General features: G+C 44.5%; 1 protein-coding gene across 1 annotated transcript in view; it reads right to left on the bottom strand.

Moving 5' to 3' along the window:
* FAM186A (family with sequence similarity 186 member A) overlaps nucleotides 1–13,483 on the bottom strand; it is an 87,964-nt gene that overhangs the window by 28,133 nt on the left and 46,348 nt on the right. The window contains exons 4-5 of the mRNA XM_070454449.1: nucleotides 9,243–11,689; nucleotides 4,408–8,057 (exon numbers count right to left, since the gene is read on the bottom strand). Of these exons, the coding sequence (XP_070310550.1) occupies nucleotides 4,408–8,057; nucleotides 9,243–11,689 (6,097 nt within the window). The remainder of the gene's footprint in view (nucleotides 1–4,407; nucleotides 8,058–9,242; nucleotides 11,690–13,483) is intronic.

The raw sequence follows: 13,483 nt of genomic DNA, 5'->3' as shown, positions 1-13,483 counted from the left end.
AGTACGTCAAGGCTGTATATTGTTACCCTGCTTATTTAACTTATATGCAGAGTACATCGTGAGAAATGCTGGGCTGGAGGAAGCATAAACTGGAATCAAGACTGCTGGGAAAAATATCAATAACCTTAGATATGCAGATGACACCACCCTTATGGCAGAAAGTGAAGAAGAACTAAGGAGCCTCTTGATAAAAGTGAAAGAGGAGAGTGAAAAGTTGGCTTAAAGCTCGATATTCAGAAAACTTAAGATCGTGGCATCTGGTGCCATCACTTCATGGCAAATAGATGGGGAAACAGTGGAATCAGTGGCTGACTTTATTTTGGGAGGCTCCAAAATCATTCCAGATGGTGATTGCAGCCGTGAAATTAAAAGACACTTACTCCTTGGAAGGAAAGTCATGACCAACCTAGACAGCATATTAAAAAGCAGAGACATTACTTTGTCAACAAAGGTCCGTCTAGTCAAGATCTATGGTTTTTACAGTAGTCACATATGGATGTGAGAGTTGGACTGTAAACAAAGCTGATTGATTGCCAAAGAATTGATGCTTTTTAACTGTGGTGTTGGAGAAGACTTGAGAGTCCTTTGGACAGCAAGGAGATCCAACCAGTCCATCCTAAAGGAATTCAGTCCTGAATATTCATTGGAAGGACTGATGCTGAAACTGAAACTCCAATACTTTGGCCACCTGATGCGAAGAACCAACTCATTTGAAAAGACCCTGATGCTGGGAAAGATTGAAGGCAGGAGGAGAAGGGGATGACAGAGGATGAGATGGTTGGATGGCATCACTGACTCAATGAACAAGAGTTTGAGTAAACTCCGGGAGTTGGTGATGGACAGGGAGGCCTGGAGTCCTGTGGTTCATGGAGTCGCAAAGAGCCAGGCACTACTGAGCGACTGAACTGAACTGAACTGAACTGAATATAAACATATAAAAATAAAAACTATTTAGAAAGAAAAACCCACCAAAAGCAGAGTCTAAACACAAGTGGGGAAAGTTTTGTAGTTTATATCACAGACAAGGGGCTAATTTTCTGAATATTTGAACAGGTCCCAGAAATCAATTTAAAAGGCAACAGAAATAAAAACAAAAATAAACAATTGGGACTTAATTAAACTTAAAAGCTTTTGCACAACAAAGGAAACTGTAAGCAAGGTGAAAAGACAGCCTTCAGAATGGGAGAAAATAATAGCAAATGAAGCAACTGGCAATTAATCTCCAAAATATTAAAGCAGCATATGCAGCTCAATACCAGAAAATTGAATGACCCAATCAAAAAGTGGGCTAAACAGACATCTCTCCAAAAAAGACAAATGGCTAATTAACACATGAAAAGATGCTCTACATCACTCATTATCAGAAAAAAAGCAAATCAAAACCACCACAATGAGGTACCATCTCACACCAGTCAGAATGGCTACTATCAAAAAGTCTACAAACAATAAATGCTGGTGAGGGTGTGGAGAAAAGGGAACCCTCTTACACTGTTGGTGGGAATACAAACTAGTACAGCCACTATGGAGAACAGTGTGGAGATTCCTTAAAAAACTGGAAATAGAACTGCCATATGACCCAGCAATCCCATTTCTGGGCATACAGACTGAGGAAACCAGAATTGAAAGAGATACATATACCCCAATGTTTATTGCAGCGCTGTTTACAATAGCTAGGACATGGAAGCAACCTAGATGTCCATTGGCAGACAAATGGATAAGGAAGTTGTGGTACATATACACAATGGAATTTTACTCAGCTGTAAAAAAAGAACACATTTGAGTCTGTTCTAATGAGGTGGATGAAACTGGAGCCTATTATACAGAGTGAAGTAAGTCAGAAAGAGAAACACCATTACAGAATATATACGCATATATATGGAATTTAGAAAGACAGTAACAACATTCCTATATGTAAGACAACAAAAAAGACACAGATGTAAAGAACAGACTTTTGGACTATGTAGGAGAAGGCAAGAGTGGGATAATTTAAAGAATAACACTGAAACATGTCTATTACCCTATGTATAATAGATGACCAGTGCAAGTTCAATGCATGAAGCAGGACACTCAAAGCTGCTGTCCTGGGACAACCCAGAGGGAGGAGTGGGGAGGGAGCTGGGAAGGGGCTTCAGGATGGGGGGATACATGTGCATCCATGGCTGATTCATGTTGATACATGGCAAAAACCACCTTAATATTGTAAAGTAATTAGCCTCCAATAAAAATTAGTTAATTAATTTTTTTTAAAAGGAACTTGATAACCCAGTTGAAAAATGGGCAAAGTATTTGAATAAAATCTTCACAGAAAATAAAATACACATGATTCTTAACTCTGTGAAAAGAGTTAGCTTCAACCTATAATAAAAGTAATGCAAATGAAAGCATGGAAGTGCCATATTTTATCTATTACATTGACAATGAACAAAAAAGTTGATAATATTTGTGGGGAAATACTCTTTTATAATGCTGATCAATATATAAATTGTCGCAACCTCTTTGGAGAACAATTTGACAAAAATTTATCACAATTACAAAATGTTTACCCTTGATTTAGAAGTTCTACTTTTAGGAACATACATACAGGTATACATATGTATATACAAGATTGTTCTTTGAAGTACACTTTTTATAATGCAAAATATTGAAAACAGCATAAATGTTATGTTAACCTCATTAGAGGTTAAGTAAATTCTGGTAAATCTAGACTTTGGAGTACTATAATTCTGTAAAATGAATGAGTAGACTCTTTATATATTAATACCTAAATTCTAGCTTGTTATGAAAAAATCAAACATTTAATTTTAAATGTATAAAGAGTGGGATACAAGAGCCTATGTACTTTGCTACTTATGTAGAAAGTATCTCTGGGTGGAATACCTGGGTAGCCCTAAAGGAGGGGCCTAATGGCCAAGAATAAGACTATTAAGGAGGCTTTTCACTCTATTTGTATTTTTAAAATACTGCACCAGGTGAATGCAATTATTTATTTTAATTTAATATAACAAAGGAAAAAAGACATAAAGGAACTGGAGAATGACCAGAAACATGTTACTTCAAATTCTCAACTGGATGAAAGTGTTTACATGTAAAAACAGATTTAAAAGACTAGGAGCATTCATTCTGGGAAGAGAAAAACACACTATAGAGCAGAAAATATTTCAACAATTCTAAGGTAACTTCAGCTTTGAAATGAAAATTTCTGTCTATACACTGAATGTCTTTCTTTTACACCTTGTTATTCCAGTGCTTAGTTTTCAAATGAATTCAGTCCTCAAAAATGTAAATATCATGAGAACAGGGTACTTTGTTTTATTCACTGCTGTATCCATAGCATCTAGAACAGTGCTTGCCAAATAGTACATATTCAATAAATATTTGTTGAATAAATGACATAGATTGTTCCTATAATTAATGATAGCCTTTTCTATCATAGATCTTAGTGTGACATATCGTAATTTTAGGTTAGAAAAGTTCTCCAAATAAGGTAACCAAATAAGGTAACTTTATAACATAAAGTATTATAAATTTTAAAAAGGGGAAAGAATTTCTACAATAAAAAAATGTTTCTTAACTTCCCAAAATATTAAGTTGACAACCTCAAACACAAAGGCCAAGAATGGCAGGCTAATTTCAGTTTTAAAAATCAAGACTAGAACCTGTTTCCTGTAGGTCACTCCATCAAGGCTCCCATGGCAACATGAAGTGCATAAACCTGCCTGCCATCTCTCACTTTAATAGATCTTCTGTCCAACTTCACTTCAATGAAAAGTAAATTAAAAGAAAGAATCATAGGTCTTCTGGTGAATGCAAGATGAAAGTAATTCAGAATAGCTGCAAGCATTTCTAAACTTTTGAAGCTGGTACTTTGGAGATCAACCATGATCCTCAAAATATATTTTAGAATCTCTGCTAGAGATATATATGAGTGAAATGGATGTTACATGACATTTCTTATTTCTAAAAAATATACCTCCTTTTGCTATCTTAAATATGCTTCCATCTTACAAACTTTCTATAAGAGAATCTTTAGAACAGCTAACCTGACAAATCGGAGAAGGCAATGGCACCCCACTCCAGTACTCTTGCCTGGAAAATCCCATGGACGGAGGAGCCCGGTAGGCTGCAGTCCATGGGGTCGCTAAGAGTCGGACACGCCTGAGCGACTTCACTTTCCCTTTTCTCTTTCATGCACTGGAGAAGGAAATGGCAACCCACTCCAGTGTTCTTGCCTGGAGAATCCCAGGGAAGGGGGAGCCTGGTGGGCTGACGTCTATGGGGTCGCACAGAGTCGGACACGACTGACTTGACTTAGCAACCTGACAAATACATATATACTGATAGGGTAATGAGGGAGGACATTTGAAATCAGGACTAAACCAGACAACTAGACATAATATTTACATCTACCTTGCACGCTGGATCAGTCTGTAGGCATTGTACTTGCGGAATAAGTATCCCAGCCGAACTTTGTCTGTATGAAGCGTCTCAATTATGAGATTCCTAGCTTCTGTGTGTAGCTGTGAAGGGAGTATAGAAGCTTTTGTGGCCTGATTTAAGAGTATCAGGTTCTTCCGCTGAGCCTCCACATCAACAAAATAGTTCTGTTCTTTGAGCTCTTGGGGATAGGAAGTGGGCACCATCATCTTGGGTTGCTTGGTACCTGAAACTGAAGTCAGCACCCAGGGCATATTGATAGGGGGAAGTGGGGATTTCCGGTCCCATTCAGAAGGTGAGCTCTGCCGTGTTTTGAGTAGTTGAGTCGTAATAAGAGAAGGTAGTGGCGTTACAGGCTTAATGAGAGTAGGAAGGGTCCTCTCATGAACATAAGGGGCTTGTGATACTGGTGTCTTGTAATCGGTGAGATGGGACTTAAACATTCTAAATCGTTCCACGGTAAAAGGATCTTCAGGTATCTGGATTTCTTCAGAAGCGTCAGGGGCTTGAATTACCTTGAAACTTGGAGCACTGGGATGGACCAATACTGATTTCAATTTCAGAGAAGAAATGATTGACAATCTTTCCTTCCTTTTCTTAGAGACAGCAGAGGACAAATCTTTCTGTGGCTTTTCAGGGATTGAGGGAGTCAACAGTGTTCGCGGATGCCCAGGGGTGGGAGAGACCCATGCTGAGGAAGCTTGCCCAGGAAGGGTCCTTGGTGGCAGATGCTGCCCAAGGGCAGAAGGGGCTTGTAACTGGGGAGATTGCTTACGAGTGGCAAAGGTCTGGGTTGCCTGAAACTGCTCAGAGAGTGTTAACGGTCCAGATTTCAAGACCTCTTGAGGGATGGAAGAGGTCCCAGGAAACAAGCATGTCCCAGGAGAGAGAGGAGCCCAGATTTTGGGGATCTGTGCAGAGGTGACTGGGACTCCAGATATAAGGGGCTGTCTGCGGTCAGGAAGGGGCTTCAATATCAAAGGTGACTGGGGAGTCATAGAGTCCCTAGATATGAAGAATCGCCCAGAACTAAGAAGGGCCTCTGGTTCCAGGGGCTGCTGTGAAGTGGGAGAAAGCTCAAATATTGGACTGGGAACTGGTGTTGGGAACGGAACAGAGGTTGATAGATCCTTAGACACTAGGGTCTGTCTGGAGGAAGGTGAAGTCTGTGGTGCCAGGAGCTTCTCAGGGTCTGAAGGAATCCTCATGCCCAAGAATTTCTCAGAGGGGGCTTGTTTAAGAGGAAACCTTGATAGACGCATAGGAGTAGAAGGCACCTCAAATACAAGGGACTTCTCAGCAATAGCAGCAGATGATACTGAGGACACCTTAGGAGTGTGAGGAGCATGTTTTGTGACAGATTTATCAGTAATGGAAGAGATCCCAGCTTTCAGTGTATGCTCTGAAGGAGGACCAGCCCAGGGTGGTAAGGGCTGCTCCTTCATGAGAGGAGTTGTTGATTTTGGGTCCTGCACAGACCGAACAGTAATACCCACAGACCAGGCCTCCCCTGGGGTGAAAGGAGCGTCCAAATGTTGGATTTGTTCTGGGATGTGGGGATATTCTAAGGTATACACTTTATCTGAGGTGAGAGGAACCCCTAATTCTGCAAACTGTTCACGAGAGAAAGAAACCCCCAATGCTTGAGCCTGTCCTAAAGTGAAAGGGGCCCCCAAATCCCGAGCCTGTGGAATGGTGACAGGGATTCTCAATGCCTGGAACTGCTGAGGGGTAAGAGTGAGGTCCTGAGCCTGTACCTGCTCAGGGGTGATGTGGATCCTCAGTGCCTCGGCCTGCTGAGAAGTGAGAGACACCCAAGGTGCCTGGGCCTGATCAGGAGTGAGAGTGATCCCAAGTGCCTGGGCCTGCTGAGGGGTGAGAGTGATCCCTGGTGCCTGAGCTTGTTCAGGGGTGAGAGTGATCCCAAGTGCCTGGGCCTGCTGAGGGGTGAGAGTGATCCCTGGTGCCTGGGCTTGTTCAGGGGTGAGAGTGATCCCAAGTGCCTGGGCCTGCTGAGGGGTGAGAGTGATCCCAAGTGCCTGGGCTTGTTCAGGGGTGAGAGTGATCCCAAGTGCCTGGGCCTGCTGAGGGGTGAGAGTGATCCCTGGTGCCTGAGCTTGTTCAGGGGTGAGAGTGATCCCAAGCGCCTGGGCCTGCTGAGGGGTGAGAGTGATCCCTGGTGCCTGGGCTTGTTCAGGGGTGAGAGTGATCCCAAGCGCCTGGGCCTGCTGAGGAGTGAGAGTGATCCCTGGTGCCTGGGCTTGTTCAGGGGTGAGAGTGATCCCAAGTGCCTGGGCCTGCTGAGGGGTGAGAGTGATCCCAAGTGCCTGGGCTTGTTCAGGGGTGAGAGTGATCCCAAGCGCCTGGGCCTGCTGAGGGGTGAGAGTGATCCCTGGTGCTTGAGCTTGTTCAGGGGTGAGAGTGATCCCAAGTGCCTGGGCCTGCTGAGGGGTGAGAGTGATCCCTGGTGCCTGAGCTTGTTCAGGGGTGAGAGTGATCCCAAGTGCCTGGGCCTGCTGAGGGGTGAGAGTGATCCCTGGTGCCTGGGCTTGTTCAGGGGTGAGAGTGATCCCAAGTGCTTGGGCCTGCTGAGGGGTGAGAGTGATCCCTGGTGCCTGAGCTTGTTCAGGGGTGAGAGTGATCCCAAGTGCCTGGGCCTGCTGAGGGGTGAGAGTGATCCCTGGTGCCTGGGCTTGTTCAGGGGTGAGAGTGATCCCAAGTGCTTGGGCCTGCTGAGGGGTGAGAGTGATCCCTGGTGCCTGGGCTTGTTCAGGGGTGAGAGTGATCCCAAGTGCCTGGGCCCGCTGAGGGGTGAGAGTGATCCCTGGTGCCTGAGCTTGTTCAGGGGTGAGAGTGATCCCAAGTGCCTGGGCCTGCTGAGGGGTGAGAGTGATCCCTGGTGCCTGGGCTTGTTCAGGGGTGAGAGTGATCCCAAGTGCCTGGGCCTGCTGAGGGGTGAGAGTGATCCCAAGTGCCTGGGCTTGTTCAGGGGTGAGAGTGATCCCAAGTGCCTGGGCCTGCTGAGGGGTGAGAGTGATCCCTGGTGCCTGAGCTTGTTCAGGGGTGAGAGTGATCCCAAGCGCCTGGGCCTGCTGAGGGGTGAGAGTGATCCCTGGTGCCTGGGCTTGTTCAGGGGTGAGAGTGATCCCAAGTGCCTGGGCCTGCTGAGGGGTGAGACTGATCACTGGTGCCTGAGCTTGTTCAGGGGTGATAGTGATCCCAAGTGCCTGGGCCTGCTGAGGGGTGAGAGTGATCCCTGGTGCCTGGGCTTGTTCAGGGGTGAGAGTGATCCCAAGCGCCTGGGCCTGCTGAGGGGTGAGAGTGATCCCAAGTGCCTGGGCTTGTTCAGGGGTGAGAGTGATCCCAAGCGCCTGGGCCTGCTGAGGGGTGAGAGTGATCCCTGGTGCTTGAGCTTGTTCAGGGGTGAGAGTGATCCCAAGTGCCTGGGCCTGCTGAGGGGTGAGAGTGACCCCTGGTGCCTGAGCTTGTTCAGGGGTGAGAGTGATCCCAAGTGCCTGGGCCTGCTGAGGGGTGAGAGTGATCCCTGGTGCCTGGGCTTGTTCAGGGGTGAGAGTGATCCCAAGTGCCTGGGCCTGCTGAGGGGTGAGACTGATCACTGGTGCCTGAGCTTGTTCAGGGGTGAGAGTGATCCCAAGTGCCTGGGCCTGCTGAGGGGTGAGAGTGATCCCTGGTGCCTGGGCTTGTTCAGGGGTGAGAGTGATCCCAAGTGCCTGGGCCTGCTGAGGGGTGAGAGTGATCCCTGGTGCCTGGGCTTGTTCAGGGGTGAGAGTGATCCCAAGTGCCTGGGCCTGCTGAGGGGTGAGAGTGATCCCTTGTGCCTGGGCTTGTTCAGGGGTGAGAGTGATCCCAAGTGTCTGGGCCTGCTGAGGGGTGAGAGTGATCCCTGGTGCCTGGGCTTGTTCAGGGGTGAGAGTGATCCCAAGTGCCTGGGCCTGCTGAGGGGTGAGAGTGATCCCTGGTGCCTGGGCTTGTTCAGGGGTGAGAGTGATCCCAAGTGCCTGGGCCTGCTGAGGGGTGAGAGTGATCCCTGGTGCCTGGGCTTGTTCAGGGGTGAGAGTGATCCCAAGTGCTTGGGCCTGCTGAGGGGTGAGAGTGATCCCTGGTGCCTGGGCTTGTTCAGGGGTGAGAGTGATCCCAAGTGCCTGGGCCTGCTGAGGGGTGAGAGTGATCCCTGGTGCCTGGGCTTGTTCAGGGGTGAGAGTGATCCCAAGTGCCTGGGCCTGCTGAGGGGTGAGAGTGATCCCTTGTGCCTGAGCTTGTTCAGGGGTGAGAGTGATCCCAAGTGCCTGGGCCTGCTGAGGGGTGAGAGTGATCCCTGGTGCCTGGGCTTGTTCAGGGGTGAGAGTGATCCCTGGTGCCTGGGCTTGTTCAGGGGTGAGAGTGATCCCAAGTGCCTTGGCCTGCTGAGGGGTGAGTGTGATGCCCTGAGCTTGAGCTTGCTGAGGGGTGACAAGAATCCCTAGTGCTTGGGCCTGTTGAGGGGTGAGAGTAATCCCTGGTGCCTGAGCTTGTTCATGGGTGAGAGTGACTCCCAAGGCCTTGACCTGCTGATGGGTAAGCATGATGCCCTGAGCTTGAACTTGCTGAAGGGTAACAGGAATCCCCAGAGCCTGGGCCTGCTCTGTGCTAAGAGCCATCCCCAAACCCTGAGACATCTTAGGAGTAGTTTCCCTCAACGCCTGAACCTGATTAAAGGTGTCCGTGATTTCCAGTGCCTCGACCTCTTCAGAAGTGAGGTCAATTTCCATTGCTTGGGCAAGCCTAGAGGTAAGAGTGATGGACTTTGCAAGAGATGCTCCAGAAACAGAAGAGGATCCACGTGAGGAAGATTGTGTGGAGATGGGAGTAGTGATTGGAGTGGGATGCTTTCCTTCAGCCAGATCCCCTAATTGCTTAAGATTCCCAGTGAAATCTTTTCTTTGGTGTATCTGCGGTATGTCTTTCTGTGTGCTCTCCCACCTGTGAAACAATGGGATCGAAGTCTGACTGAGCACCTGTTCTAGTTGTTCAGATGGCTTCATCTTCTTTGCTGTTTTTTGGTTCTGACTTTCATAGTCCCCTACCTTTCTCCTTGCCTTCTGCTTCTCCTCCTCTCTCTCCCAACTGCTTTCTTGCTCCAGATGTCTCACTTCCTTCTGAACCTGCATCATCTGCTGTCCTTTCTCCTTCTCCAAAGGCACACCTTGTTGTTTCATTTTTTGTTTCCATGCTTCCAACTGCTGCTGCTTTGACTTCTGATACCCTTCTTTCTCCTCTTCCCTTTGCTTTTGCTTCTCATCTGACTCGATCTGCTTTTGTATCTTGTGTTTTTGCTGTCCCTTCCACACCTCTTCTTCCTGCCACTGTTTCTGCTTCTGTTGCCCTTGCTTTCCCTCCTTCACTGGGAGCCATGCCCCTTCCTTCTCCAAATTCTTATTTATCATCTCAAACCACCTTTCTTCTAGCTCTTGTTTTTCCTTCTCTTTATAGTCTGTCCCTACTGTTGAGGCTTCTGGAACATTCCTTTCACTTTCTAGTTCGGTCAAGATCATTTGTATTAAATTGTCAGTTAGTGGGTCAAGCCTCTCCTGTGAAATTAAGGTGCTAATTTCTGACTTTGCACTAGTTGTTTCCTGAGAATGCTGTTCTGGCATAAAGGAGACTGCCTTTTTTTGTTTCAAAGGTTTCTCTCTAATTCGTCCTTCATTTTTTGTATCTTTGTATTTTCTTAAGATTTTTGTCACAGTTTCAGCCACTTTTTGGAAATATTCCTCCATTTTTGCCTTTACGATTCCTAATTTCTCAACTTCTGATCTTCTTAATAACTCTTTTTTTGACTCAGTCTTTTTATCCCAGGGCTTTCCTATGTTATCAGTTTTCTCTTTAAGGAATGACACTATGGCTTTCTGAACTTCTTCTAGGTTACTCTGTTCACTTTCGCCATCTGGAATACCTGATTTAGCAAGTGTAAGAGACTTGAATTTCTTTGTGAAGACTGACGTATCTTTCTCTTCAGATTTTTCTTCTTTTCTTGTAGTGCTTTCTGGAGAGATATGGTGTTTCTTTCCTTTTATTTTTTCAGAGGAATAATCAAGTTGGCTCAAACTGGATGGCTCTGGTGGGCTGCTCATCTCATTTCTGCCATCTTTGTTCATTGACTCAGTGGTGAGCTCCTCTTTATTCTCTGAAGAAATTTGACTTTTACTCTGTGAATATTCAGATTTAGCCTTCCTGAGTTGTTCCAGTATACCACTTGTTCCACTTTTACCACCTTGGCTCTTGTCAGAAAGGAAATCAGAAGGAAAATGTTGATTTTTTGATTCAGTGAGTGACTTTGATTTGGCTTCAGGAGAGGATTTTGTTTCTTTTCTCTTCTTATCCAGTGCTTGTAATTCTAAGTGGTGATCAGGTTTGGTCCCTGTGACTTTCTGTTTACCTTTATCATCATTCACATTTGTTTCAGAGGTCTCCTGCACAGACAGGCCTTTTGTATGCTTTTTTTTCTGTGACTGGAACTCGTCAGCCCCATCTTTCTGAAAGGCACCACCTTTCTTCACTGATATCTTATCTTCAGTGATCTCTCCAGAAGACTTTTTCTGCTCACCAGTTAAATCTTCAGTAGTTTCACCTTGGGCTGCATATAAATGAGATGAGTCCCACTTGATCCCCAAGGCTTTGGTCCCTTTTTGGGGGGCCTCATCTACCATGTTTTCAAATTCTTTGGCCAAAATACTGTCTAAATTGTCTTCTGTGTCATCTTGGCTAATGGCTGATTGTGGAGAAGGCTCAGGTAACACTTTCAGTGTTGATGTGGGCAATGCTTGGTGCTCTAAAACTTTGGATCGAATAAGGTTTTCATATTTTTCTTCTGCTTCTTGAAGTTTTTGCTGAAGCATTTCATTTCTTTCACTGAGATCTTGTATTATCTTCAGGGAAATCTCTTGTTCTCTTTCAACTGTCTCATTTGCATATATATCAGAAGTATGGAGGTTAACAGCTTTCACTTCATCATTTAGTGTACTCAAAGCTTTAGAAAGGTTTACTGTTGTTGATGATATATATTTAATAGCATTGTTTTCCAGTTTATTGAACATTGAAGTACCTATGAGTTCCTGAAGCATATCTTGGATTTCTGACACCTTTTTTTCGGTGGCAAATTGATCACTAATCATCTGATCTGGTCTTAAAGCATGAGCTGTTGCAGGTCGCTTTATAACTCTTTCTTTCCATGATTTCCATAGAGAACCTCTAGATGCTAGAAGAAAAAAACATAAAACATAAATGAGATTGCATTTCTCCTTTTGTGCTGTGCTCTAATCTAAGTTTAAGTGTAAGTGTTAGTCGCTCAGTCGTGCCCGACTCTTTGCGACCCCATGGACTGCAGCCCACCAGGCTCCTCTGTCCATGATATTTTCCAGGCAAGGATACTGGAGTGGGTTGCCATTTCCTTCTCCAGGGGATCTTCCCAACCCAGGGATTGAACCCAGGTCTCCTGCACTGCAGGCAGATTCTTTACCGACTGAGCTACAAGGGAAGCAGACTAAGGAATTTAGCCTAAATTAACAGATAGATATAGGGTGAAGTTTCGTTAGGGAAGTTTGGCCCCAAAATAAACAGCATTATTTTCAAAAGAATGACTCTTTCTCCACAATTATCTAGAAGTTCTTCTTCCAGAGTTTAGGAGAAGAACTCAGCTGTGACCTCAACTTACTTTAGGTTACAATTTTGTGATTAGATTAGGATGAATACCAAAATTTTCCTTTGGTTTTGATAATGCTTGATGCTTTCCATTTTCTTTAATGGGTTCCTATCTTTCTTTTTTCCCTTTTCTGAGTCAAAGCTAACCTTAATTCTTTAAGAAGGATCACAAAAAATAGAAGGCAAACATTTGAAGGGATTTTCAAAATGGCTGAATGAGAAACTCAGCAAATTTTCCCCAAAAGAGTAAGAAAAAAGCTGAGCAAATTTGCCAAAAACAATCATTTTAGGACTTTGGAAACTGACCAGAGGCATACAACAAATTGAGAAGAATTAGTTCAAGAAAAATTTGCTGTGATGTTTTAGCTTGTAGCTGCTTCCATCTCCAACAACCTAGCCCTATGGCCTGGTAGTTCTACCAGAGTGAAACAGGCTGTGAAGACTGACAACTCTGCTGCCTGAGGGGGTTGATTTGATCTGGAGCAATGCAATATTATAACAATACTACTTTAACCCATAAACAGATTCATTAGCAAAGAGTATAAGCCTTACTAGATTAATCTGGATTAATTGATGATTGATCATTGACTGACCACTAAGCTATGCTGAATCAAAAGTAACCCTTAAAATTCAGGCTTAAAAATAAAAACCAGAGTTTCCCTGGCAGTCCAGTGGTTAAGACTCCTCTGGTGGGTTTGATCCCTGATCAGGGAACTAAAATCCCACAAGTCTTGAGGTCAAAAAACTAGAATGTAAAACAATAGAAGCAATACTGCATCAGATTCTACAAAGACTCTAAAAATTGTCCACATTAAAAAAAAAAAAACTTTAAAAAAAGAAAACCAAGTGGAAAAACTGGAGTTAAATAGTACAATACCAGAAATGAAAAATTCACCAAAAGGGCTCAACAGCATACGTGAGCTGATAGAAGAAAATAACCAGCAATCCTAATGCTAGATTACTAGAGACTGTCTAATCTGATGAACAGGGAGGAAAAAGCAATAAAGAAAAATGAACAAAGGCTCAGAGATTTGTGGGATACCATCAAGCATACCAGTGTACAAGCAATAGAGGTCCCAGAAGAAGAGAGAGGGACATTTAAAATATCTAAAGAAAGAACTTCTCTGTGGTCCAGGGGCTAAGACTCCATTCTCCCAATGCAAGGGACCTGGGTTTGATCCCTTGTCAGGGAACAAGATCCCACATTCCGCAACTAAGAGTTTACATGCTACAACTAAAGATTCCCCATGCCCCAGTGAAGATTGAAGATCCCATGTGCTACAACTAAGACCCACCACAGTCAAATTTTAAAAATATATAAATAAATAAAAATACTTTAAAAATATATTTG

The sequence above is a fragment of the Odocoileus virginianus genome, chromosome 24 (genome assembly GCF_023699985.2).
Source record: "Odocoileus virginianus isolate 20LAN1187 ecotype Illinois chromosome 24, Ovbor_1.2, whole genome shotgun sequence".
NCBI lineage: Eukaryota > Metazoa > Chordata > Mammalia > Artiodactyla > Cervidae > Odocoileus > Odocoileus virginianus.
This window is presented reverse-complemented; position numbering and strand designations above follow the sequence as displayed.